General features: G+C 36.2%; 2 protein-coding genes across 2 annotated transcripts in view; one reads left to right on the top strand and one right to left on the bottom strand.

The window, feature by feature from the left end:
* The window catches only part of LOC148293106 (protein kinase and PP2C-like domain-containing protein), a 38,561-nt gene extending 26,416 nt beyond the window's left edge, over positions 1–12,145 (bottom strand). The window contains exons 1-2 of the mRNA XM_088244590.1: positions 11,761–12,145; positions 10,630–10,741 (exon numbers count right to left, since the gene is read on the bottom strand). Coding sequence (XP_088100716.1) covers positions 10,630–10,741; positions 11,761–11,875 — 227 coding nt within the window. The 5' untranslated portion in view covers positions 11,876–12,145. The remainder of the gene's footprint in view (positions 1–10,629; positions 10,742–11,760) is intronic.
* Positions 12,146–12,780: 635 nt separating this feature from the next.
* Positions 12,781–13,776, top strand: LOC110769718 (uncharacterized). The gene is made up of 2 exons (XM_088244589.1): positions 12,781–12,795; positions 13,312–13,776. Exons 1-2 carry the CDS (start codon positions 12,781–12,783, stop codon positions 13,774–13,776), a joined length of 480 nt encoding a protein of 159 aa, XP_088100715.1.
* Positions 13,777–23,471: the final 9,695 nt, after the last annotated feature.

Raw genomic sequence — 23,471 nt, 5'->3', positions numbered from 1 at the left:
CAGTATATATGAGGTTTGTCCTTATCAAATATTCATTTGACACTCTCCTTTATGTTTTTTTAAAAAAACACTCATGGTTTCAATTCATATATTTAGGTGCCTGTTTGATCATCTGAAAGCTGCAAATATGGTGAATATGGTTGGCTTTATAGACCCTGCTGGAGTTAGTGCCGACGCTGGTTCATTAACTGAAAGATCACGTATCGTAGCCAGTTGACTTCAAAAAACAGATGGTGAACAGATTTTCCTGATGCCTTACAATCCAAGGTTAGTCTCCAAACAAAAAACAGGATTTTGTTTGTATGATGCTCTGCATATAAAACTAATTAACCTTTATATTTATTTTGTGCAGCCGTCATTGGGTCTTGATCATTGTGAGAGCAAAGAAGGAGACCGTATATTTTTTGGATCCACTGCCTGGAAATCGTGTTGTGGATGAGGACGGGAAAAACATAGTGAACTCTGCTCTAAAAATGTATAATACACACATAGGCAGAGTAGGCCGTAAAACACCTCTTTGGAAAACTCTGCCCGGCACTCCAAAGCAACCAAGCAGTGTAGAATGCGGGTATTATGTCATGCGCTTTATGAGAGACATCATCTTGGATCCTTCCCTGGAATTTGAGAAGATGGTAAGAAGAAAATTTTCAGATTTATTTTTATGTGGGTTTTTATATTATCAACGACGGTAAATTAAAAATACCGTCGTTGAATATATATACTACGTCGGTAAATGAATAATAGTGTCGTCTGTGAGATTAATCTTTGTTTATGGACTGCAGTTTGCCAAAGGAAAGGATCAAGCGCCATACCCCCAAGCTGCCATTGAAGAAGTTAGGAAAGAATGGGCAGAGTTTGTGTGTGTTCATATGGAGTAGAGGAATTTTAGCATACTTAAACATTTTTATAAAATGTACAAATTTTGTTAGAATTAGACAAGTTTTTGTACAAAATTGGTTAGAATTAGCAAGTTTTTGTTGACGTCAACGTCCCTGTAAATTTGTTGAGGTTTTCATGTTGTGAAAAACCGTAGTTTCTTCAAAAAGACGTTGTAGACACATAACAACGTCACAGTTTTTAAAAAGCGACGTAAAAGGTTGTTCAAATGACGCTCTTGGTTCTATAGACGACGTTGTTTTCTTAATATTAGACGGCGAGAAGTTAAGAGTTTTGGTCGTGGAAAATGGTTTGTACGTCATTTTATGTGTAAAAATGGCCATGGTTTAAAATTTAAACGACGTTTTGTTTTAAAATTAAGTCGTTTATAATAATTTAAAACGTCGTTAATTTATTAACGCCGACGTGGTTTGTGGGTTTTATTAATAATATTTTATTCCATTTAATTCAAATATTCATAATAAATTTAAAATAAATCCAAAAAATGCAACTTCAACTCCTATGAAGTCATTGCGATATTTTCTTCCCCCTTAAGCTTTAAAAAATTAAGTTTGAGTTATACAAATTTAAAATTACTACCTAAAAGAAAAATGTTTTCATGAGTCACAACATCACTTATACTTTAATGGTTTAGGGTTTAGGGTTTAGGGGGATAAAGGTTTATTTTTGGGGTTTAGGGTTTATGGTTAATATATATTAGGCCCTAAAACCATAAATCATTTTCTATAATTATTTAATATATATATATATATATATATATATATATATATATATAATTTAGGGTTTATATTTTATGGTTTAGGGTTTAGGGTTTAGATGTCATATTTAACGACGGTTTTATTGTTTTCCGTCGATGATTTACGAAGAGCGCATTTCTAAACGGTGGTTTCTTTAAAATGACGTTGTACACACATAACAACGTCATATTTTTTTAAAAAGTGACGTAAATTATTGTTAAAACGACGCTATTGGTTATATAGACGACGTTGTTTTCTTGACATTAGACGGCGAGAGGTTAAGAGTTTAGGTCGTGGAAAATGGTTTGTACGTCGTTTTCTTTGTAAAAATGGCCATGGTTTGAACTGTAAATGACGTTTGTTGTTAAAATTCAGTCGTTTATTATTAGTTAAAACGTCGTTAATTTATTAACGCCGATGTGGTTTGTGGGTTTTATTAATAATATTTTATTCTATTTAATTCGAAATATTCATAATAAATTTAAAATAAATCCAAAAAATGCAACGTCAACTCCTATGAAGTCATTGCAATATTTTCTTCCCCCTTAAGCTTTAAAAAATTAAGTTTGAGTTATACAAATTTAAAATTACCACAAAAAAGTAAAATGTTTTCATGAGTCACAACTCACTTATACTTTAATGGTTTAGGGTTTAGGGTTTAGGGTTTATATAAATTTAGAAAAGGGATTAGGGTTTAGGGTTTTATGGACGAGATATTTTAGGCCATAAAACCCTAATCCCTTTTGAAAAATTATTTTTAAAAACAATATATATAATTTAGGTTTTATTTATTAGGGTTTAGGGCATATTTCTTTAGACATTTTAACGACGGTAGTTTGGTTTTGCGTCGTAAGTATATTTACAACGACGTCATTTTTAAAATAAGCGTCATGTTTAGGTTGAACTTTTAACGACGATTGTGTTTTTGTTTCCGTCGATGTTTTTTAAAAAGCGCGCTTTCTAAAAATTTCACCTCGACCTAAAATTTTCAGATTTCGCTCTAACTCTTATACAAGTTGACCATAGTCTGTGTCCTAAAACATTTCGCTTCGCTCTCTCACTTCAACTCTAATTCAAAGTTGGTCTCTCCGTCGAATCCAAGTTGGCCAAGTTTACAACTCCGTCGAATCCAAGTTGGCCATAAGCTGTGAGCTCTGCCTACCTGTAAGTGCAAACCCTAATCTCATGCTTGTAAATTCATTGAATGATATTCAGTTCTGTGGTAAAGGGTTTTGTGATTTTTTAATATTGTCGACGGTATGGGTTAATGGATTTAATGTTTAATGTTTTCATGAATCAGGTTTAGGGTTTAATGTTGTCGGATCTTTTAATACTCTCTGTTATTATGAATCGGGAATGGATTTAATGTTTTCATGCTTAGTATATGTTGGTTTCGTGCTTAGTATTAATGTATATGTTGTGTTCTTAATACCCTACATAAAAATTAATGTATATGTTGTGTTCTGAATATATTCTGGGTTCTTGAAAATAAACTGGGATTTCGAAATCTTTTTTATGCATACGACGACCGTTTTTTTAACAAACCGTCGTCTATAAAAATATACCACGACGCTTGTTTTAACTACCGTCGTGGTTCAAATTCGCTGGCGTCTGTTTCTTGCTAGCATTAGACGACGTTTTTTTAAAACCCGTCGTCTATATATGTGTAATACGTCTGTTGTTGTTTAAAAACCGTCGTCTGTATACTATATTATTTGCTATTAAAACCTTATATAATCTGCTATAGTGATAGTCATTGCTTGTCTTTTCACCTTATTATAGATAATAGGATATAGTGTCCAAGATGGATAAGTCATGGATGCACTCGGATAGAAGATCGAAGGCATATGAGTTAGGGGTGGAAGCATTTTTGCAATTTTCTGTAGAAAATCTTCTAACTACAACGCATATCCGTTGTCCATGTGTTAAATGTGCGAATTTGAAATTGTTTGGGGTTGGAATTATAAGGGATCACTTATACTTTAATGGAGTTGACCAAAGCTATAAGAATTGGACATTTCATGGAGAACCTTGGGAACCAATTGCAACTAGTAATGCTAGTAGAAATGTTGAAGAAGATGATGACCATAGTAGGTACAGTTTTGTGTCTGAAGAAATAGAGATGGATGATAATGATTTTGGTGATTTTGGATCCGATCCTTATAAGTTTGCTAATGTGATTGGGGATGGAGATCAACCATTGTACCCTGGTTGTAGAAAGTACACCAAGTTATCGGCATTAGTGAAGTTGTATAATTTGAAGGCAAAACATGGGATGAGTGATGTATGTTTTACAGAATTATTGATACTTCAGGGCGAGTTGCTTCCAAAAGGAAATACAATACCGGCCTCTATGTATGAGGCAAAAAAGACTTTGTGCGCATTGGGGCCGAGTTATGAGAAAATCCACGCATGCCCCAATGATTGCATCTTGTATAGGAAGGAGTATGAAGATTCAACTAATTGTCCTACTTGTGGTATCTCAAGGTGGAAGGAAACCAAAGATGGATTCTTGAAAGAAGGTGTGGCAGCGAAGGTGTTGTGGTATTTTCCTCCAATTCCAAGGTTTAAAAGGATGTTTCAATCACATGAGACAGCTAAGAATTTGACTTGGCATGCTGCTAGAAAATCAATTGACGGTGAGATGTCTCATCCGGCGGATTCCCAGTCTTGGAAACTTGTTGATGATAAATGGCCCGAGTTTGGTAATGAGCCGAGAAACTTGAGATTGGCTCTTTCATCTGATGGATTCAATCCCCACAGTTCTCTAAGTAGCAGATATAGTTGCTGGCCAGTTATCTTAGTTACATATAATCTCCCACCATGGCTGTGCATGAAACGAAAGTTCATGATGTTGACTTTATTGATTTCCGGTCCTAAACAACCCGGAAATGATATAGACGTCTACTTGGAGCCTTTGATTGATGATTTAAAATATTTTGTGGGATGGGATTAGAGGAGTGTATGATGCACATATAGGAGAATATTTTACACTCAGAGCTGCATTACTGTGGACCATTAATGATTTTCCCGCCTATGGAAACTTATTTGGTTGTGTTGTTAAAGGATATAAAGCTTGTCCAATATGCGGCGATGATACACCTAGTCACAGGTTGAAAAATGGCCACAAAATTTGTTACATTGGGCATAGAAAATGGTTACCAATCAATCATCCATATAGGAGGCAACGTGCAGCTTTTAATGGGAAACCTGAATATGGCACGCCTCTGGAGCCATTAACGGGAGAAGAAGTGCTGCATATGGTTGAAGATATTAATTACATATGGGGATAAAAAAAAAGGGGAGGTGGAGGTGAAAATGATGGTGACAGAGTTTGTTGGAAGAAGAAGTCAAAATTCTTTGATCTTGAGTATTGGAAATACCTTCCAGTGAGGCATGTCCTCGATGTTATGCACATTGAGAAGAATGTTTGTGATAGTATCATTGGTACATTGCTGGAGATCCCTGGAAAAAATAAAGATGGGATTGCTGCTCGGTTAGATTTATTGAACATGGGGGTCAAAACTGATTTGCAACCCGAGTATGGAGAAAGAAGTACTCGTTTGCCTCCAGGGCCTTGGAATTTGTCAAGAGCAGAGAAGAGAGCAGTTTGCAATTCTTTCTATGGTATGAAGGTCCCTGAAGGTTATTCTTCAAATATAAAAAATCTTGTATCTATACAAGATTCAAGACTTCTTGGCCTTAAATCACATGATTGTCATACCTTAATGCAACAATTGCTTCCTGTGGTAATTCGTTCTGTTTTGGAGAAGCCTGCAAGGTATGGAATAACTCGTTTGTGCTTCTTCTTCAATGCTATATGTGCAAAGACGGTTGATGTTTCCAAGCTAGATAAGTTGGAAGAAGATGTAGTAGTTACTTTGTGTTTGCTTGAAAAATACTTTCCACCTTCATTCTTCGATATCATGGTTCATTTAGCAATACATCTTGTCAGAGAAGTTTGTCTATGTGGGCCAGTATATTTTAGATGGATGTATCCGTTCGAAAGATATATGAAAGTTCTAAAGGGGTATGTTCAGAACCGTACTCATCCCGAAGGTTGCATTGCGGAGCGTTATATAGCTGAAGAAGCTGTAGAATTTTGCACTGAACATTTATCTGATATTAGTACAATTGGAGTGCCATCAAGTCAGAAGATAGGAGTTTCAAAGCCATTATCAGGTTGCATAGTGAGCTTAGTTGATCGGGACCTGTTGAACCAAGCACATCTATATGTCTTGGAGAATACGGAGGAAGTTCTACCTTATATCGAGTATGAGTTTTATTCCTTAAGTTTCCATTTTAAATTATTCCTTATGTTTATCTTATATGTTTGGGACCATAATGCTTGAATTTTTCGTGTCATGTAGGGAACATATGATCCACATCAAGGCCGCTTATCCAAAATTTAGAAAGAGAACAAAGTGGCTGCAAGATAAGCACAATAGCACTTTCATTCAATGGCTACACTTCAAGGTATATGTTATTCAATAACATATTGGACTTTTAATTTTCTTCTTTCTATGTTAGATTGAATTAAGATATGATTAATTTGCAGGTTCAAAGTGAACTTGATGAGGGAGGCAATCATGGGGTATCAGAAAATTTAAGGTGGCTAGCAGCTGGTCCAAACATGGTAGTGCCATTATATAGGAGCTATCTTATTAAAGGTGTTAAATTTAACATCAAGGCACAAGATGATGTGCGGACAGTTCAAAATAGTGGAGTTTATTTACTTGCACATACCATGCAAGTTGCTAGTGCCAAGGATAAAAACCCAATTCTCTCAAATATGGGTTTTTATGGTGTCATTCAAGAAATTTGGGACCTTGACTACCAAAAGTTTACAATCCCAGTCTTTAGGTGTGATTGGATAGATAGTACTTCTGGCCTTGTAGTCGACGAACTTGGATTTACCCTTGTAGATTTGAGTAAAATTGGATATAGGAATGACCAATTTGTTTTGGATTCTCAAGTCAAACAAGTATTTTTTGTTGACGACCCGATGCATCATGGTTGGTCGGTAGTGTTATCAGCGCCTAATAGAGAATATAATGATGATGTTATTGGTGATGATGTCTTAGGTGATGTGAGAATTGAGTGTGAGCCATTTACTAGAGGGATGCCAAATGTTGACACATTTGATGAACTAGTGGGTGAGTTTGGGAGTCAAAATATTCGAGATGGGTGTGAAGATATATGGATTGAATGATGCTCTTGTAATTTATGAAATTATTTATGCCCTAAACAGCACTACTGTATGACATTAATTTTGTAATAAATTGTAATGTGTTTTCTTCACTTTCATTATGCAGGTTTTGGACACAAAACAATCAGTACATAAAATACTGGTTCAGTATTATAAAACGACAGTTCTTATAAAACTGTGAAAAACATACGTCTGTTGCCATAAAATTGTCAATAAAAAAACGACGTTTTGGAGCATTCAACGATGGCATTGAATTTACCGACGTCTAAAAGCGAACTAAAAGTGAAAAAAGACGACGTTATTGTGAAACAGTTATTAACGATATCACGTCGGAGAAGGATAAAGAGCTGACATGTAATTACAAATAACACGACTTCAGTACAATAATACCGACGTCTAAAAGGACAGATATCGAACCTGAACGTTACAAAAGACGACGTCTTGGATGGATTAGACGACTATTATTTTACTAAAGACGACGTATAAATAGAGAAAGACGGCTGTCTTTTACATGATCACGACGTTGTATATCACATACTATGTCGTTTATAGAAATAAATATGTCGTAAGTCATGAGCCTAACATATTTTCCACATCGGTTATGTAAATATATAAGACGTAGTATATATTAATAACGTCGTATTTTATTTATTTAAAGACGTAGTATATATATACAAACGACTGTGTTTGTATAAAATAGGTCGTCTATTCTTCTCCATGACAATTTTTTGGTTCATTTTTCAGTATACAGACGTCGGTTTTTTTTTTGTAAATGATGTTGTTTGTTACAACAATGACGGTGATTTACCCTAACCGCTATTTCCACGTCAATATTAATGGAAAAAACGAAGTGACAATAGTATTTCACGACGGTTATATAAATATATTGAATGTCGTATGATTTAATAACGTCATATTTTATTTATTTAAAGACGTATTGTTTTCTTTTACACGACGGATGTTGTATAAAATAGGTCATCTATTCTTCTCCATGACAATTTTTTGGTTCATTTTTCAGTGTACAGACGTCGGTTTTTTTTGTAAATGACGTTGTTTGTTACAACAACGACGGTGATTTACCCTAACCGCTATTTCCACGTCAATATTAATGGAAAAAACGAAGGGGCAATACTATTGCACGACGGTTATATAAATATATTGGACCTCGTATGATTTAATAACGTCATATTTTATTTATTTAAAGACGTATTGTATTCTTTTACACGACAGATATTGTATAAAATAGGTCGTCTATTCTTCTCCAGGACAATTTTTTGGTTCATTTTTCAGTGTACAGACGTCGGTTTTTTTTGTAAATGACATTGTTTGTTACAACAACGACGGTGATTTACCCTAACCGCTATTTCCACGTCAATATTAATGGAAAAAACGAAGTGGCAATACTATTACACGACGATTATATAAATATATTGGACGTCGTATGATTTAATAACGTCATATTTTATTTATTTAAAGACGTATTGTATTCTTTTACACGACGGATGTTGTATAAAATAGGTCGTCTATTCTTCTCCAGGACAATTTTTTGGTTCATTTTTCAGTATACAGACGTCGGTTGTTTTTTGTTAATGACGTTGTTTGTCATAACAACGACGGTGATTTCGCGTCGTGGTTTTACTTTGCAAAAGACGTCACTCGATTTTACGACGGTTTGAAAACCAAATTCACGATGGTGAATTCCCGTCGTCTTTTGCCTTTTTTGTAGTAGTGGCAGTTTGTTGTATCTAACTGCAACTAGGCCTGATATAATGTTTGCTGCCAGTTTGTTATCAAGATTCATGCATAGCCCCACAAAGAAGCACATGGGAATTGCAAAAAGGGTTCTCAGATACATTCAAGGCACTCTATGCTATGGCATTGAATTTACAAGGGACAAGAATGCTGTTCTGATTGGTTTTTGTGACTCTGATTGGGCTGGCAATGAAGATGATAGTAGAAGCACATCTGGATATGCATTCAGTTTTGGTAGTGGAGCTTTTTCATGGGCTTCAATCAAGCAAAACACAGTTGCATTGTCAACTGCAGAAGCTGAATACGTCTCAGCAGCTGAGGCAACAGCTCAAGCTATCTGGCTAAGGTTTGTGTTGGATGATTTTGGTGAAATGCAATCTGATGCAACGTCATTGTTTTGTGACAACATGTCAGCAATATCAATGGTCAAAAATCCAGTTTTCCATCCGAGAACACGACACAGAAACCGAAGGTATAATTTCATAAGGGAAGCTTTACAAGAAGGGGTGATTGACATAAAGTTCTGCATAAGTGAAGAACAGTTGGCAGATATTTTTACAAAAGCTTTGCCCAAAGATCGATTCAATTACTTGAGGTTGAAGCTTGGAGTTAAACCAGTAAGCAGCTTAGGAGAGGCTGTTGAGAGTTAACTGCATACTAGCCTCGAATCAAGCTGCAGATGTTAATCCTGCAGATTGATAGTGAAGAGGATGAAGAAATCGAAGGAGCTGAAGAACTTTCCTTTTATAGTAATAGCCGTTATAGGTTATGTCCAACGGCTAGTTTTCTTACTATTTTGGGAAACTCTACAGCTGTCATTCTTAGCTGTCTTAGTCCTATCTGCTGTAATGATTTCTAGCCTAGGTGTAAGAATCATAGCCTCCAATGACCTTGAATGGCTGGAGATGAATCCTTGTGTCCTAGATTTCTTAGGATCTGTTTTTGACAGATTGTGTCATGCATATAGTCTGTGTTTTAGGCTCTGATGCAATACAAGAAAATATACTGAAACTTTATTATTCTCTCTGAGTTTCTTTTCTCCTCTGCATACGTTTTGTAAAAGCTTTTATTTTCTTTCTGAAAATCAATCAGTGAAACCAGAAAGCTACAGGCCAAATTCTAACAGTAAAATCATACAACTGAATAATTTTAGAAACCTCGAAATGAAAATAGTAGTAAACATAAAATGCCTGTTTCCGGCATTAAGCTGCAATTGCAAACTCATCAACACAAGTTCGATCAATTCTTGATGTTACAGTACAACGTCTTGCCGAACCATCATCAATTTATCCTATAGACCATCTTGCAGTTATCCCCCATTCTTAATTTCTATGGCCCCCGAACTAAAAATCCTAGCTCAAACCCTGCAGACACACACATACACATGCATGCACACCCAGAGTTATTTTAAGAAATATTTGCAGACACCCTTTGTGGTGAGGCTAGAATCCATAGACCTCTCAGAGGCTGACATATGTATGTGTATGTATGTTTATATGTACAAATCTGTATGTGTGTGTGTGTATATATTATATAAACAGTATATATATAAATATGTATGTATACATATACACACGTGTGTGTGTATTTATTGTGATACTTGATACCCTTCCTACAAAATTAGTTCACACATTTCCTCTGTTAATGGTATAGGGCTGAATACTAAGATGATCTGAACTCATAAAAACACTCAGAGAAAATCACAGAAGCAACTAATAAGTCATACCTAATTGGACAGCAACCACAAGCACCTGATTGATATTCGGACTCCATTCTTCCATGTGTAATTTCTCAGATAACTTCGGAGGCTCAAAGAATTCGAAGAAATACATGTAATTGGGTGGCTTTGCATGTGCGGCCAACTAGTTTTGCTATTCCCGGATGATCAAGCTTACTTCAATGTTCATATATACTCGAATTCATATACTCGAATCATACACATAAATAGATTCATATGCATACATACATATACAGAACTATATCCTCTCAGCATTGAAACATGTAATGTGAATTATACATGAACCATAAACATACCATAGCAATTGCAGCTCCTTGTGGAACTTATCAAGATCCTCAGAAGTAGACAAGATGGGTTTCTTCACAGCAACTTTCTTTCCATCCAAAATTGCTTCATATACAACAATTTCTGCCCCAACACACACAATCAGCACCAAAAAGCATACCGAAAAAATAACCAATTAATAAATTAATTAGAAATATCGAAAAGAAAAGGCAAGTGGCGATAGGCATTAGGCATTAGCCAAACAGAGCCTTAGCCTGAACTGGAAAGAGGAAAAGGAGTGTGAGTTACCTCAGGCAATTGGTTTGAGGAGAGTGTAAGAGGAAGGTGGAAGATGGAGAGGAATGGAATTGCTGCCTCTAATGCACGCGTTTGGTTCCACAATTTCAAGCCGCATCTCTCCAAAACACACACACACACACTCTCTCTCTCTCTCTGGCGTTGTAAGTCGGTGTGGCGAAGAAGAAAGAAAGTTTTGTCCCAAAAAAAAAGAAGAAGAAAGAAAGCAGCAGCAATTAAATTACGAAAAGTGAGTGTACGGGTGTGTTTTTTTTAAGGAGGTCTGCTGTTAGGAATTTTTGTTCTGCTACCGTATGAAATTCAATGGTACAAATTCAACCCGCAACATTTTGTTTTGTTTTTTCGGTGATTTTTACTTTACTATTTTCAAGTTTACTTGATGCATAAGGGCCTGTTTGATATTCAACTTGAATCCAACTTTTTAAACTCAAAAACAGAATTTGAGTCCAAAATAAAGAAAACCCGTTTGGTAGCCCTATTTTTAAAAACTCAAACTCAAGAACAACTAAAAAACACCCCAATTATTAAAAACAAAAAATATATGTTTTTTCAGTTTTTTCTAACAACCCACAAGTTCTCAAATTTTTAAGATTTGAAAACAGTTTTCAAGTTGCATACCAAACACGTTTTTGAATCTTAAAAATAGATTTAACAACTCCTTGTTTTTAAGAAAAATCAAAGTTTTTGAGTTCCCTATTTGAATAGGATACCAAACGCCCCCTAAGTTTTTTTTCATCGGAGTTCTATACATAAAGTTTTTTTTCGTATCACTTTAATACAATTGTTAGTGTGAGGAAAACAGAGCCTTAGCCTGAACTGGAAAGAGGAAAAGGAGTGTGAGTTACCTCGGGCAATTGGTTTGAGGAGAGTGTAAGAGGAAGGTGGAAGATGGAGAGGAATGGAATTGCTGCTGCAGCAACCTCTAATGCACGCGTTTGGTTCCACAATTTCAAGCCGCATCTCTCCAAAACACACACACTCTCTCTCTCTCTCTCTCTCTCTGGCGTTGTAAGTCGGTGTGGCGAAGAAGAAAGAAAGTTTTGTCCCAAAAAAAAAAGAAGAAGAAAGAAAGCAGCAGCAATTAAATTACGAAAAGTGAGTGTACGGGTGTGTTTTTATTTAAGGAGGTCTGCTGTTAGGAATTTTCGTTCTGCTACCGTATGAAATTCAATGGTACAAATTCAACCCGCGACATTTTGTTTTGTTTTTTTGGTGATTTTTACTTTACTATTTTCAAGTTTACTTTATGCAAGTTTTTTTCATCGGAGTTCTATACATAAAGTTTTTTTTTGTATCACTTTAATACAATTGTTAGTCTTCACACAAGCTGAATAGCCCAAGACCATCATACCTCACCTAACAAAGCTTATCTCAAACACCAATCACTTTAATGCCTTGCTTAGTTACAAGCCCGCGCTACTAGGCTCGGCAATATCAAACTGTTATATAACCCCTTATAAGCATTTGTATTAGTGAGTGTTTTTCCAATGTGGGACTTTACAATAATCATCATTATGACAACCCCAATAGTGAATTCTCTCTAGCAAATTCTAGCTCTCCAATATGAAATTGAGTGTTTCTTCTGAACAGTTGCTTTATTAATCATTAAATTGTCTATATAATTAATTAGTTGATGAATTGCAATCATTTATGTTTCAAAATTTTCATTATATCGTTTTGGTGTTAGTGGATTTAAGTTTTGCGAACTTAACTCTATATGTGTATGTGCAATGGAAACGGGCATCACAAAGAGGATTGCTTCCTTCCAAAAGCAAAACACGTGCACAATTAAATGAGGAGAGAGTCATAACTCGGAACTCGGAACTAGGAACTCAGAGGCGTTTGGAAATTAATTGGTGAAGTCGATGAGCGATGTGAGAGTAAGGTGTTTAGCTTCGTTGTGTTTTCTTGTGTTTGTGAAATTGTGAGCTCTCCCTGTCAACTATCGGGCTTGCAGAATTTGCTAGAATTGGAGGACTCTCTGCAATTGGGTATTGCTACGCTTCTGCCGATTCCATTCCAACATAATAAAATCTTATCTAAATTACTGTCAAACTAAAAAATCTTACCATATAATGAATCAATAATTATCCAGATTTGCCAAAAACAAATTATCAAGATTTCTTATTAACAAAAAAAATCATTTATGTCTTTTTTATCTTAATAAACTCCTGTCAAAATAAGTATTTTATTCTCTTTTCTTACGTTTACAGGTGAAAAACAAGAGTCGAATTTGAGATAATTTTGTACAATGTGAAAAAAGAGGTAATAATTTTCAGCACACCCAAACTTTTGTATTCAAAAAAATAAAGTATTCCTCAAAGTTATAATAAGGTTAGTTTAGTTGTACCCGTATAATTAAGAGGTATTTATTCTCAAGTCCCTCATTTTAGTAGGAATATCCCCCAAGTGATGGTTTTGTGAAGGTCATCACGGATGCAGCCTGGATTAAGGAAAGGAATCGCTCTGGAGTGGGGGTGGTAATTCGAGATTCAGCAGGGATTGTCTGTGGTGGTTTGGCGGATAACTTGTATTGTTGTTCAGCTCTTCATGCTGAAGCTGAGGCTGCCGTTCGCGGCTTATCTTTAGCTAAGAGGAAGGATTTCTCAAAAGTAATGCTTGAGACAGATTCAACTATTTTAAAGCAGAGTGTTGAAGGAATGACTAACAATGGTGCTTGGTCCATCCTTCCCACAATTCTGGAAATTAGAAGGCTTGCCAACAGTTTCCAGAGTGTTGAATGGAGTTGGATTCCTCGAAGTATCAACAAGCGGCTCACACAGCGGCTAGTATTGGCATCAGAGCGGTGGCGCAAATTTGCTGGGCTGGAAGGCCACCACCGTCTCTTCAGGGAGTGTTAGAAGCGGATGGTCTTCCAGGACCACCAAACTAATGTTCTTATCTATATTTTGTACTAAGTTAGTGTTGTGTAGATACAGCTGCACCAAAATGGATTCAGTTGCATCCTCAACTTGTGATACTCGCAAGTGCACGAGCCGTTGGTAGTTTAGCATATGTAAGTGCGAGGTCGATCCCACGAGGATTGGTGATTGAATGATCCAATTCATTTCCCTACACAAAACATAAATGAAAACAAAAGGAAATAAATACAACAAGAAAGAAAGAAAATAACTAACTCAAGCAGATAAGTTCCCAAGTTCAATTTAGATTAATGGATTGATTCTAGCTAAAGTATGATTAAGCCATGGTGTGTGGTCATAACCTTGTGTTCCTAATTCCCTAATTTGATCATTTGTTGTCTAACCTAAAATTAAGCATTAGGAACCCATTAAGCATAGAAGAACAATTTAAACAACCAAGCATGTATCTAATCCCTGTTGTCGAATGTCCATACATACTCTTCCTATTCATAGTTCAATTCGAATTAAAGCATGGTGTCTACTCTTAATTCAAACCAAGATAGCTAACATGCAAGCCTAAATGGTGATCAATCATTCAAACTAGCATATTAACTTATAAGCATAATGAATAAGAACAAAAATCATAATTGAAACTTGGAAACGAATCAAACTTGAAACTAAAGAAAAGAATTTACATAACAATGAAAATTAAGTAGAACTTGGAAAAACTTAAGGAGAATTTCAGCACAAAGATCTCATTATAACAATTGAAAACTAGAAAGAGAAACTAAGAGGATTTGAGGGAGAGAAGGGAAGGGAGCTCTAGAGAAGTGTTTGAGAGCTCCCCCCCTTGGGGTGTGTTTACAAGCTTGGGAAACCTCACTATATATAGGCCTAAGGAAGCTGAAAATCTGAATTAAGTATGGCTAATGCATACAACACTTTGTTTTATAAAATCTGAAATGGTTGATGCACTTCACTAATGCATACAACACTTCCATTATAAAATCTGAAATGGTTGATGCACTTCACTAATAAATCCCACCAGCAGCCCTAGCTCATCTTCATGTCACCATGACCAAGCTTCCAACCAGAAATAATAGCTCATCCTGAGGTCAGCATGACCAGCAACTTCAAGGGCTTACGAATTGGGCTTCCCTTAAGCAAATTAAGACTTTAAGCACTCAAACTTGAAGTTCAGAATGTCTTCTTTCCAGCCATATATCATTTGGGCCAATCCAAGGTCGGAGGAGGAAGTTAAGGCCAAAACAAATTGCTAACTCATTTTGCGCGCTGATAAAATCCATCCTGAGCATGGCTCTGTGTTTGCTAGGTAACAGACTCCACAATTATCCAATGGGGCTGAATTTCGGATATGTTATAGTATACACCCATTGGAACAACTTTCATGAAGAATGTGGCCTCATCCGAGCTATGTAGGTTGCTGAAACAAAGCTTGCAATATGACCTACGAAACTGGGCTGGCAGGGGACTGTAGCCAAAATTGAGTTTGTCTTTAAGCTCTTCATCCATTCATCCAAATTAGGCCCTAACATGCATGGATTGCATCATTTACTATCCAAAGCCCTCATTATTACCTAAAGCTCAATGAACTGAAAGATAAACACAAAAAGGATTAAAAGCACAAGTTTAACTCAAAAACATAACCAAATCATAAGCTAGAATGGTACAAAATGATATACAATTATGAACCGATCAAATACCCCCAAACCTAGATTTTGCTAGTCCTCGAGCAAAACAAAAGGAAAACAAAGATAAAAACAAACAAGAAGTTAACTAGACCACTTTCGTAGGTAACTCGATTGCATTGAGCATATGCAACAAGCCTTTAAACCTCTAGGCATCCCTAGTAGGAGGAGTTGTGTCTCCTGAGGGTTTAACAGATACGATACCCACAAACGTTTTACTGACTCTGTAAAACAAGGTAATTAGAAAACTTAAAAGATTGTTAGTCCGTAAGCAAAATAAAAAACAAAAACAAAAATAATTACAAAAACAAAACAAAAATAAAAATAAAAATAAATAAATAAAAACTCAAAACAATCTTTCCGAACATTTTATGAAGATAAATGACTCATGCACATGACTCAAAAGTTTAAAAGTTCAATTTTAGACATTATTTACAAGGCGGCAAAGTTCAAAACATAACATGTTCAAAGTGTATTAGTGTGATAGCCAAATGCAACAAATTCCCCAATCTTAGTTTTCACACAATTTCAAAAATCATACCAAGCACAAATGCTACTTCAAATCTCACCGAAGTTGTCCTCTCACAAATGAATCACTCAGAAGAGGGCTACAATGCAACACTCAATTATAAACATGAGATTAGAGTTAAATCATAAGGGACTTAACTCAAAATAGGAAAATGAAGAACTTGCATTAATATGATCTCAAGAAGGATGCCAAACACTTAAAAGTAGAAAAATGGATGCAATTCAACCACATGACATTTAAGATCAATTTAGGTCTTTAGTATAGGTTGTAATGGGGCCAAGGGGGTAAGGTGAGTAAGAAATGAAAGGTATGGATAATACAAAGCCCAAGGAACTCGCAATGTAAGAGCATAAAACAATTGTTTACAAGACTTCGAATCATCACGATTAGATTTTTTTTTTCTTTTACATGATCAAAACTCCTTATACCTTCATTTACATTGATTCAAACTCCTTTCCAAACACCAAATTATTTTGAAGGCCCAAAAATGAATTTTCAAACAACCGCCACTTAATCACAACTTTCTCTTTTCTTTCACCAATTGTGTGATTTTTTTTTTTTCTGGGTTTTTGATGTAATATCCCTTCCCAAACTTAGCTTGAAAAACACATCCGAATTAGAGCTCATGAATTCCTTAGAAAGGTAAATATTTGTTTTTCGGGCTAAGGTGAGGAAATATAATTGGTAAAATGAAAGAAAAGGTTTACATGTAGGCTCAAAATGGTAAACAATGGAAAATCATGCTTAAGCATGCATAAGGTTAGCTTGAAAGGCACAAACGATCCAAAGAAGGCCTTAATATCACTTCTTAAAATGTCATGAAGTCAAATTGCATAAGAATGAATGACTTTTAAGTGATCAACCAAATCAATGAATAATGAGATCAAACAACAACTTTGATGACAAGAAAATAAGAGTATGTGTATAACACTCATGAAATGAAGCACAAGGCTCAAAAGCTCACATTATATGGTTATATAAGTCTAATTTATGCTTGATACAATTATTTGGGTCATGCAAATCCTTTAATTGGAAAATTATGAAACAAATGGCAAGTGCAAAGAAGGTTTCGAACATGTCATGCTAGAACGATGCCAAATTAATTAATTAATTAATTTTTTTTTTACAATAAAAATTTACAAGGAAAACAAAATAAATAATAAATAAAATTCAATTTTCATTTAAGTCATGCAAACATTTATCACAATCTCATCAAATGTATTCGGAAAGTGAATAAAATCAAAATCAAAATCAAAATCAAAATAAAAGCAAGACTTAACAAAATAAAATAAAAATAAAAACAAGCAAATAAAAAAATAAAAAAATAAATTAAGGAAAAACCAAATTTACATGCTAAACTCCAATACCCCCAAACCTAGAAATGAACATTGTCCTCAATGTTTAAAATTTAGGCACAAGCAATGTCAAACATAACAATTGAAGGTATTAAAGCAAATAAATAAATAAATAAAACAAAAAACAAAAATAAAATAAAATAAAATAATTACAAAATAAAAATTACAAAACAAACAAACAAATAAAAAGAAATGAAACAGTAAAACAGTCGAAACAAAAAGCCCTAAACAAACAGTCTTACGCAAACCAAAACCCAAACAATTAAAAGCCCAACCCAAAAGAAAGTTAACCCACCTTGAAACCTAAACAACGGTGAAAACCCGACCCACAATAAAATCCGAAGCCCAGACGTTTATTTTTTATTTTTTATTTTTATTTTTTTTAATTTAAAAAAAAAATGTGCATTGGGAGCGCAAAGAGTGTGATTTCTGAAAAGGAAGAGCGTGGTCCCTGATGCCTTGGTTCCTGGGGAGTCACGGGTGAAAGGGGTGAGGGACGTGTCGGCGTGCAGAGGCAGCAGTCACATCCCCCAAGCCAGAATTATTGGCTTCTTGGGTGAAGCGGGACGACTTTTTCACTAGAAGGTGGTGAAAGGTGAAAATGCAATTAAGGGGGTTGGGAAACGGGTGCGGCGACATATAGAGATAAGCGGTAAGGGCCGCACAGAACTCAGAACCGCAGCGGCTAGGGTTTAGCAGACTAAGTCTATAAAAGGTAAAAAGAAAGGGTAAAAAAACACAAACTCAGAAACACACAAAAGAGAAAAGAAAGAAAGAAGAAAAGAGAGTGAGAAATCAAATGGCCTCTAACTACCCATTTTCGTTGGATCTCAACCTAGCTCCACCGACTCAGACACGAGGCCAAGCAGCGGCACCAGTATGGATGCCCTACTTTGCTTCCGCACGGGGGCCTGTGACAGTAACTGACTCAATACTCCTGGACAACGATGTTGCCATTGGAGTGGCTAGAAATTTAGTGACTCCTAAAGATATACGTGTTCTGGGGACAAGGGATGACAACCGGGTCGTGAGCGATGCCCTGGCACTGAGCGTGCAGAGTACGGCAACAGTCGCAAGTTTGGGTCATCGCCTACTTGCGAAGTCCCATGAGGTAGAGGTGCTGAAAGGTCAGTTGGCGGCGGAGCGAAGTATGGTTGAGGAGTGTCAGACTGCTATAAAAAGCTTGAAAAGGGAGAGGTCAAGGATAGTGGAGGTGAATCGACACCAGCTAGAAGTATTGCGGGACGAGAATAAAAACCTATCAAAAATGGTAGAGTTGTACTCTCGCGACATGCGAAAACAGCTGGAGGACCTAGACCGACCGGGTAAACGCAAACAAGCAGATCGCGAGAGTAGTTACGCTCAAGCTAAGATTGCGATCTTTGGGAGCTCAAGTGATGAGCCCCAAGAAGCTGTGCGTGAAGCCCCGGAAGAGGACAGCCAGAGGGCCAAACTCAAAGCTCCAATGGTCGAGACACCAAGCACCGAGAAGAAATGATTTCCTACTGCATTATTGTTGTTTTTATTTTATTTTGTTGTTTTTGTATTTTCGTTATTTTGTTTCGGAAATAAAAGAGTAAGGTTGCAGAAAGAAAAAGAAAAAGAAAACACACTTCCCAACTAAAATAAAATAAAGACGACAAACGGAAAAGAAAACACATTTCCCTAACTAAAATAAACTAAAGATGATAGCCGAAAGGGAAAAGCAAAAACACAAAGCTCTAGAAAATGAAAGTAACCGGCAAAAACATTAAACACCAGAAAACACGGAGGAAAAAAAAAGAAAAGTAAAGTAAAGGTGCTCCCCCTTGAAGCGATTAGGTCGAGCATGCCCGGGAAATCTGAAATGGTGTTGGCTCTCTCTCATCAGCATATGTCTATTTAAACCACACCTCTGCAAGCGGATGATACCCAGCATTTCTTCCTGCAAACTCAAGGAAAAACATCAAAAAATTCAGAAGCAAAACAAATGGCATCCTCATGCACTCACCTTGATGATCTTAACCTTGAATTGTCCCTTGCGCCACCGAATGCGCAGATAAGGGTTCCTCCAAACCATGTCTTCCCAAACTCCACATATCATCACGGTACAGCCTCAAACTTTGCTGAGATAATACCGAACTTTTCTGAGGCAATGCCGAACAGAGCAGCGCTGTTGGGAGGCATGATTGGTAACAAGCTCACACCGACAGATCATCTGCATGTGGCACAGAGGTCTGACAAGGCAGCGGTGGAGGAGTCCCACAATTTAACTGTACTTCACGCTGTCTCGGCTACCAATTTGGGCATGCGATTGCTGGCGAGAACACGGGAGTGTGCCGCGATGAGCGAGGAAATAGGTTCCTTGAAGGCTATGGTGGCGGACTTGCAGAAGCGGCTCTACTGTGCCAATCAGCACGTGGAAGCACTGCAGAGAAAAAATGAGGACCATGTGGAGCTGCTGCAGATTCTACAAGTGCGAGAAAATAGAGGCAAGCCATGATGATGATGGAGATGAAGAAGATGAAGAAGATGATGATGAAGATGATGATGATGTTGTTTTTTTTGTTTTTGTTTTTTTTGTTTTTTTTGTTTTTATGCAATGTTTGAATTGAAATAAAGTTTGTTTTTAACACTCAGAGAAAAAAAAAAACTAACTAACCATACCACGTAAATAAATACATAAACTAACTTAACAAAACAAAAACAAAGACTTAACAGAAAAGAAAACAAAGAAAATAAAAAAAAAATAAAAAAAACTTAATTTAAAAACACACGAATATACAAGCAACTCATGGATGACCAGTTAAGGGCCTCAGAAAACACAGCCAGGGGATCCGGGAAGGTTGGAGGGGTCACAATGGTCCCGCTTAAAACCCAAACTCCTTAGACACCGAAGGTGTCGCCTATAGAACTCCTAGACACTGTATTGACGGAAGTGCTCACTGGAGTTACCATAAGTCAGCTCATATGAAAAATTTTTTAAAATTTTTAAGATAAGAAACAAAAACAAATTAAGATAAAATGGAACAACAAACCATAAACGAAAATGAACTAAGTACTCTAAACAAATTCAAACAAACAACATAAATTGTTGTACTAAAAGAAACAAACCAATAAACCAAAGAAAAACACAAACAGCACTTTCTATCACCCGTTTATCACCATTTGGACAGATTCGTTTCTATGTTTTTCAGCTTCGACCTCTGTTCAGTTTTTAGGCTATAACTTTCCAACCGTAAGTCCAAATTTTACGTTCTTTATATGGTTGGATTCAGCACAGAAAAACAAAGAACTCAACGCGGACCAAAAGGTAAAAACAATGACGGAAAGAAACATAATTCAAAGAAGAGAAAGGATTGAAATGCTCCCCCTTGAAGCGATTAGGTCGAATGTGATGCACTTGGAGGTCGCGACTTCTCCCATTGCTCCACACTTCCCATTCTTATGATTGAGGTTGCCATCTCTCTCCATTTTTATTAAGCTATCATAAATTGCTAAAACAAACACACAAACTTGAAATGGAATTAAAAGGATTAGGAAATAAAAACTAAAATGAAAAGGAAAATCAACACACATCCAATTCCATGCTTCAAAGCAACAAGCACCAATGGGTTGTGTAAGCTGGGACTTAAACCCAGTTCTCTTGCTTGTTGGGCAATTGTCCTTTTCTGTTGGACTACAAACACAACTTGTCCATTAACGTCATTAACTTTAAAACTTGAAATTGTCTAGAAAAACATGAAAATGAAAAATAAAAATAAAACAAGTAGGGAAAAGAAATAGAACCAAACTATGTTGCCAATCCCCGGCAACGGCGCCAAAAACTTGTTGTGTAGATACAGCTGCACCAAAATGGATTCAGTTGCATCCTCAACTTGTGATACTCGCAAGTGCACGAGCCGTTGGTAGTTTAGCATATGTAAGTGCGAGGTCGATCCCACGAGGATTGGTGATTGAATGATCCAATTCATTTCCCTACACAAAACATAAATGAAAACAAAAGGAAATAAATACAACAAGAAAGAAAGAAAATAACTAACTCAAGCAGATAAGTTCCCAAGTTCAATTTAGATTAATGGATTGATTCTAGCTAAAGTATGATTAAGCCATGGTGTGTGGTCATAACCTTGTGTTCCTAATTCCCTAATTTGATCATTTGTTGTCTAACCTAAAATTAAGCATTAGGAACCCATTAAGCATAGAAGAACAATTTAAACAACCAAGCATGTATCTAATCCCTGTTGTCGAATGTCCATACATACTCTTCCTATTCATAGTTCAATTCGAATTAAAGCATGGTGTCTACTCTTAATTCAAACCAAGATAGCTAACATGCAAGCCTAAATGGTGATCAATCATTCAAACTAGCATATTAACTTATAAGCATAATGAATAAGAACAAAAATCATAATTGAAACTTGGAAACGAATCAAACTTGAAACTAAAGAAAAGAATTTACATAACAATGAAAATTAAGTAGAACTTGGAAAAACTTAAGGAGAATTTCAGCACAAAGATCTCATTATAACAATTGAAAACTAGAAAGAGAAACTAAGAGGATTTGAGGGAGAGAAGGGAAGGGAGCTCTAGAGAAGTGTTTGAGAGCTCCCCCCCTTGGGGTGTGTTTACAAGCTTGGGAAACCTCACTATATATAGGCCTAAGGAAGCTGAAAATCTGAATTAAGTATGGCTAATGCATACAACACTTTGTTTTATAAAATCTGAAATGGTTGATGCACTTCACTAATGCATACAACACTTCCATTATAAAATCTGAAATGGTTGATGCACTTCACTAATAAATCCCACCAGCAGCCCTAGCTCATCTTCATGTCACCATGACCAAGCTTCCAACCAGAAATAATAGCTCATCCTGAGGTCAGCATGACCAGCAACTTCAAGGGCTTACGAATTGGGCTTCCCTTAAGCAAATTAAGACTTTAAGCACTCAAACTTGAAGTTCAGAATGTCTTCTTTCCAGCCATATATCATTTGGGCCAATCCAAGGTCGGAGGAGGAAGTTAAGGCCAAAACAAATTGCTAACTCATTTTGCGCGCTGATAAAATCCATCCTGAGCATGGCTCTGTGTTTGCTAGGTAACAGACTCCACAATTATCCAATGGGGCTGAATTTCGGATATGTTATAGTATACACCCATTGGAACAACTTTCATGAAGAATGTGGCCTCATCCGAGCTATGTAGGTTGCTGAAACAAAGCTTGCAATATGACCTACGAAACTGGGCTGGCAGGGGACTGTAGCCAAAATTGAGTTTGTCTTTAAGCTCTTCATCCATTCATCCAAATTAGGCCCTAACATGCATGGATTGCATCATTTACTATCCAAAGCCCTCATTATTACCTAAAGCTCAATGAACTGAAAGATAAACACAAAAAGGATTAAAAGCACAAGTTTAACTCAAAAACATAACCAAATCATAAGCTAGAATGGTACAAAATGATATACAATTATGAACCGATCAGTTAGCCTCTCCACTTGCTTGCTTTGGTTGAGTGTGTGCTGACATAGTTTTTATTTTCTGCTCGTGGCTTTTGCCTCTTAATGAAGTTCCTTTTCGTCCAAAAAAAATAATTCATATATACGGAATTTTTATGTACCACATATTGTCACCAATAAGCAAATAAAAATAATCAACATCAAAACAGAGAAATTCAGATTTAAACAAGAGAAGAAAAAAAATTCTCTTATAAGCATTGTGTGATGATAACAAAGTAGTAAGCCATTATAATCATTTTTCGAGTGTGTTTTGACATGGGACTCTAAAATTTTTCTTCAACTGTGAAAGTGCATCACCCTTTCATCTTCGGTAGTGAAACCCTATAAATAACATCTAAAGAACTTATGCCCAAAAGCACTTTCATATATGTTGGTAGACTGAGTCACCAAGTGATTTTGCTAATCACTTCTATGGAAACAATCACAAAACCAGCTCTTGACACAGCTCCGTTCTCCTCCTTCTTTCAACTGGTCGATGTGGAACAATGGGTCAATACCCTGTCTTGAAGAAATCTTTGCTGTCTTTGTGCTTCAATGCAAGTACATCTAAATCCTCTCTGGCCAAGATTAAATCCGAGGACAATCGTTTAATTAGTTTCAGT

Source organism: Prunus avium, chromosome 7, assembly GCF_965620075.1.
Source record: "Prunus avium chromosome 7, drPruAviu1.hap1.1, whole genome shotgun sequence".
Classification (NCBI taxonomy): Eukaryota; Viridiplantae; Streptophyta; class Magnoliopsida; order Rosales; family Rosaceae; genus Prunus; species Prunus avium.
This window is presented reverse-complemented; position numbering and strand designations above follow the sequence as displayed.